Genomic DNA, 6093 nt, shown 5'->3' on the forward strand with positions numbered 1-6093 from the left:
ATTCGTATTATTCTGACCCCATCCTAGTGTGTCTCCCTTCCACCTTCTGTCTTCCAATAACTCCCTTACTCACATGCATGATGTTAAAACTCATTTAGTTGAATCAGGGCTATGTATGTGTCCTTAGGTTTGGAACTCTCCATTGGTGCCTGGTGGACTGTCCAGTGAGTACACATCTGAAGAATATGATTGTGTCTCCCTCATTGTCCAGCAATGGCCAATAGCTCCGGGATCTGTAGAGCCCTGTGTGCCCTTCCCCTAGCCATAACTGACAGTGACAGGCACAGTTTGGTACAAGTAAGTCCAGGACGAAGAAGCTGCTGTAAAATCATAACTGCAATGGCTGCGTTATGCTCTGGTGACAACATTTTGTGCCCTTCTCCATATTTCCTAGCACACACACATTCTGCCTCCTCGCCTGTGATGTTTGCTCAACCTTTGAGTGTGTGGCATAAATGCCCACTTTGTAGCTAGAAACTCAGTGTCACTAAATCACAGCCCCTTGAGCAGTCATAAGGGTTTGTATTCACCATCATTCATAGCATAAAAAAAGAAGTTTCTCTGATCAAGGCTGAAAACAGCATTTTTCTATGGCTGAGCTGAAGGTGTAATGTTTTTCTACTGATGTGATATAAATATATAGAAAGTGATTTGGCAATGTGACAATTTAGCTAAGTAACAGTAGTAAGCCACCCACCCTGTACCTCACAATGCCGCTCCCAGCCCATTCCCAGGGCATAAGACCTCCTCAGTCATGGTTTTTTTTTTTTAATTTAATGATGATGCCAGCCATCAATTCTCTTCTTGTAGAAGAGGCTTACAACCCAGAGGATGGTTAGTTGTACCCATAACAGCCAATCTATTGTTGCACTAATGAGTCCATCTTACCTGAGAGGTTGGTATTGCAGTTCATAGGGTTCATAGCTGAGGAAGATGACTGAAGACTATTCTTTCTCAACATCCTGCATAGCGCCTTTTGGCATCTACTGGAACTGTGAAAGCTCAATTCCTACTTAATTTCTTTATATCTTGCAACAAATGTGAATGCTGCCATCAGCTTTAAAATCTTATCAACTATTTATACTGAGTAACTAAAAGGAATCACTAGAGTCTATATTGTTTTAAGGGCCTCCACAGACTCCCATACCAACAGTCCATAAGGCAATATCTCATAATCATTGCTGGGATTTTTATAATTCAGCAGCTTTGAGGAGCTGCACTATTTAACAACATAGCATATCTACCATCATAAAGCAGTTTACTTTTAGGTTTTATGTGTTCATTGTGTTATGAACAAGTATGTTTCTACATTTACCTTTGGTCATAAGAACAAATGCTTATAGATGGTTGGGATTGGGGGGGGATGAAAAAGGGGCTACAGCAGAGATACAAAGTGAATAAACTATAATTTATAAAAATATAAATAAATTTTTTAAAGTGAAAAACAAAGCAAAAAACAAAAGCAACAATAAAAAGGAAGCTAGAAAGACTGGGAGAGCAACCCTACCAGGCCACAGAAGATGACAATGCAGCCATTCCTGATGGGATCTGATAGACTAAGATCAGAAAGAAGGAGAGGAGGACCTCCCCTATCAGTGGACTTAAGAGGGGCAAGTGAGAAGAAGGGGGAGGGAGGGTGGGCCTGCGAGGGTAGGAGGGAGGGGCTTATGGGGGGATACAAAGTGAATAAACTGTAATTAATAAAAAAATAAAAAAGATAAAAAAAGAAAGTATCTCTAAGATGAAAGCCAAGAAAGCTAGCTGAATGATTCACCTTGACCTCAAATACCTGATAATGAGAAAGGGGAATTGTAATTAGTGTAAGTCTTAGAGACTGAGAAATGGGTGGGTAAGGGAGAAGGAAGCACAGAATAAAGCTCACCCAATAACTCATTTAAAGATGGAGATAGCTCCTTTTTCCGTGCTTTTGGCTCCACCTAGGTGAAATCGCAGTAGGTTGAAGGATGATAAGGATTGACATTTTTTACCTAAGTCTACCTGTTTCAAGTATCACTTTTAAATGCAACCTCATATTCTAGTTATTAAATAGGCATTACATGTTTGCTATGTACATCTGGACATCCCTATGAAACAATCACAATTAATTGAACACAAAAGTAGGCACATAACAAATCCCTCCTACGTTTTATTCAAATTTTTTACATCCATTTGTATAAGTCTTCACAGGAAACCTATAAGTGCGTCTCATCTTTAATTAGCTTTTTGTGCAATTCTTATATAGAAGTTTACTGATATGACAGAAAAAAGTATTGCATGGAAAAGACTGAATATGATAATATGGTCAATTATGTTTTTCACAAGCTGAACTAAACTTATCATAATCATTTTACTCATGCTTTACTCTTCTAAACAAGACGTTAACTTTTTTGACAGCCAACATTATTGCAGAGGTAAAGACGTCACTTTACCTTTATGGGAAAATGTGATTCAGTATAGAGTTAAGGTGAGAGAAATGAATCCAGATGTTTTCCATCCCCAAAAGTTAAAATCCAAGCTGTTAACATCATCTTGACCTCAATACAATCTTTGTGAATGCACTCTTCACATCCTTATTCCTCAGGCTGTAGACCAGAGGGTTCAACATGGGAATGATCATAGTGTAGAACACAGATGCGATTTTGTCAGTGTCCATGGAGTGACTGGAGCTGGGCTGCAGGTACATGAATATGACTGTCCCATAGAAAATAGACACTGCAGTGAAGTGTGAGGCACAAGTAGAGAGAGCTTTACGATATCCTGCAGCTGAGTGCATCTTTAATATGTTGGTAAAAATGAATGTGTAGGATATTAAAATAAGTATAAGAGCAAAAAAGATATTGAAGGTGGCTACAGAAATAAGAACCAGTTCATTAACATGTCTATCAGAGCAAGATACAATCATGACTGCTGGGATGTCACAGAAAAAATGATGGACCACATTGGACTCACAGAAGGAGAGACTTAATGCATTCACAGTATAGATGGAAGCATTCAGGAAACCACAGATATAGCAGCCAATGACTAGACACGCACACACACGTGTTGTCATGGTGGTGGCATAGTGTAAAGGCTTACACACTGCTGCATAGCGATCATAGGCCATTGAAACCAAAAGGTAGTTTTCCACATTGGCAAAGTTTGCAAAAAAGAACATTTGGGAGGCACAAGCACTGTAAGACATAATCTTGTCTCCTGTAAGGAATCCAGCTATGACCTTTGGAGTGACTGTTGAAGAGTAACAGAAGTCCACCAAGGACAGATTACTCAGGAAAATGTACATGGGGGTGTGAAGCCGAGAGTCGAAGAGAATCAGCATGAACATCCCCAGGTTCCCCACCAGGGTGATGGTGTAGATGAGGAGGAAGATGATGAAGAGCGGAAGCTGCAGGCGTGGGTCATTGGTGAGTCCCAGCAGGATGAACCATGTCACTTCTGTCCTATTCTCCATCAATAATATCTGTTAATCAATAGAAGGCCTTAAAATTTTATAAAGAATAGAATAAGGAACTGGAGAGATGGTTCCATGGCTGCAATCACAAACTTTCAATTTCAAAGACACAGCACCTGTATGACAGTTCAAAACTCTGTAACTTGAGAACCAGCATTTCTGACATCCTCTTCTCAATTCCTCAGACATGAGACCCCTTTTTTTAGAAAGACATATATGTAGGCAAAGCACCTATACACATAAAATTATTTACAAAAAAAATCTCTAAGAATAGGGTAATAAAGGAATTGGAATCTGTGGAATTTTAATTTACTTTCTACCAAAAATCAAAATTATATAATATATAATTTTGTGTATATATATATATTTGTTAGCTACATGTAGACAGTTTAGTAAGTGTGTGAAATGGTTTATTTTAATATATCCATATGTCATCTAATTTTTCTGGTCTCAGTGAAACACTACTGTGATTACTTGCCTAGGGCTGCTATAGAAACACCCTGTTCTCTATCAAAAACATAATGACTTTTATGCTTTGTTACATCAAATTGTGAAGCACATGATATATAAATTTTCAGCATATTTAAATAACATAATTACCAGTTTCTGTTCTAGATCCTAGTAAACCTTTAAACCATATCAAGCTAATGATGTCAAATAATTTAACGTATTTATAATGAATAATTATTTTCCTTTGTTAAATCATAGTGAACTGAGTGGCATGCTGTGTGGTAATTGCATCTTGGTCACTATATAGTTGTTCTTATTAAAGATCAAACAAGTGAGTAATCCTTAATTGTGAAATGTTTCTTTTAAATACTAGAAGGTTCTAAATGAAGTAATGAGCCCTGAATTACATGTTAACTCTTCTTTCTCATGCTTTTAAGATAGAATATCTAGCTACATTGATAAGAATATATCCAAAACACATGAATTCTAATTAGGTCAAAAAAAGTTTTAACTTGAATCAATATTGTCCTATGCTATAATTACTAGTTTTGTTGAACTTACAGTTATATTAAGAGAATGTTCAACCTCAGAAGCAGTTTGGAATGAAGAAGAAACATAATCAACTGAAACACAGAGAGCTCAAGTTCTTGGGAGAGATCTACACCAAATCAATGACTATCTACCTAGAAAGCATCTAACTTCTCCAAACACCACGTCACCATTTAAAAATGAAGACAGTGATGAGGCCTTCTTTGGGGTATTATTGCAAAATTAAAATAGAATACCAAAGGCTACACAATGCTAGCTTTAAAGCATGGATTAGTGAGTACTACTGAGCATGTTGTTATTTATATATGATAATAGCATACAGGGCTTTAGCCTCACATAAGTTTGAAACAGCCTTGAAAATTCTTTCTCAAAATTGCCCTTTCTGCATTTGGCCTGTGCCTTCTCATGATCCTGAGTGTGATTTCACTTTAAGAATGTTAATATTGGTCATGCTACTTAACATGGACCATTCTTTTCAAAAGTTTCACTACTGTAACCTACACTTTTAGATAAAACATTTATCTTTTTTGTAATTTTTAGTTTCATTTTTATCAGTATATGAAGAAAATGAGAAAAGAACAAAAACTTTAAGTACCCACGTCATGGTCTTTGTTTATCTTAGAAATAATTTTTTTTTCTCACAGGCTAATGATACCTAAGCGTTCTTGTTTGGCATTGAATATTTAAAAAAATTCCACCCAAAATAACTATTATTTTCTATCATCTTTTTCTTAAGTTTTTTGCCCACTTTAGTTATGTATTTATACCTTGCAAACATAGAAGTGGCCAAACTTTCCTCATGATGATAATTTCATCACTTGATGAATTATTTGCAAATGAAGAGAGAGAGTAGAATTAGAAGTATTTCTTACTTTATTTGTAGGAAAACTTAGGATCTAAGAAATTATATGATAATTTCAAAAGGTTTGTAAATAGTATGAGAAACACTCAAGGTGATAAGATACAAATTTTATCCAACAATGAACCTGACCTCATAGCATTAAGGTTGAAATATAGTTGAAAGAATATTTATTTATTTCTAAATCTTCATCCCTGTGCAGAAAGATTATTTTATCTGCTGGGTCTGTCTCTTTTTTGATAGTATTCTCTTCAATTAAATAAAACATATAATGAACAAATTAACATTATATCAACCAAATTACATTTTACATTCTTTCTGAGAAGAATAAATTATTATATGAGTTATCAAATCCCCTGCAATGTTTTGACATCTATACCTAGACTCAGCATTCTAAAACTAGTTTTGGAAGAAAAACCTTTAGCCTTTAAACTGTTTTAGCCCTCAAAACTATTTTTATACAACTGTTTTTCAATAACATAAGTTATAATCCTCATTAAAATGCTTATGATATGTGAGTAGTCAGTTTTTTAAATAGGGAAATATTTCACCCAGAACGGTCTCTCTAAACTCTTAAAAATCTACTATGTAATACTTAACAAATCCTTTTCCATCAATCTGCTCTTAAGAAGTGGTCAATGTTTGCAGCCTGTCTAAAGCAAGAGGGGAAGACAGAATTTCCTCACAAACCAAGTTCTGAATTTATCGTGCATTCTTCCTCTTCCTTGGAAGTGTCACTTACCTCCTTACTAGCAGTACATACTAAAGGAGAAAAGACAAGATTACT

The 6093-nt window shown here is 35.8% G+C and overlaps 1 protein-coding gene across 1 annotated transcript; it reads right to left on the reverse strand.

Moving 5' to 3' along the window:
* Positions 1-2524: 2524 nt before the first annotated feature.
* LOC129681794 (olfactory receptor 5B3-like) lies at positions 2525-3451 on the reverse strand. Its single transcript, XM_055613947.1, has one exon. It carries the CDS (start codon positions 3446-3448, stop codon positions 2525-2527), a length of 924 nt encoding a protein of 307 aa, XP_055469922.1. The 5' UTR covers positions 3449-3451.
* Positions 3452-6093: the final 2642 nt, after the last annotated feature.

This window comes from Psammomys obesus, unplaced genomic scaffold (assembly GCF_907164565.1).
Source record: "Psammomys obesus unplaced genomic scaffold, mPsaObe1.curated_primary_1811, whole genome shotgun sequence".
Taxonomy (NCBI): domain Eukaryota; kingdom Metazoa; phylum Chordata; class Mammalia; order Rodentia; family Muridae; genus Psammomys; species Psammomys obesus.

Bases quoted from the DNA above. Each gene is read 5' to 3' on its own strand.
- LOC129681794 (XM_055613947.1), bottom strand. From the start codon at position 3,448: ATGGAGAATAGGACAGAAGTGACATGGTTCATCCTGCTGGGACTCACC.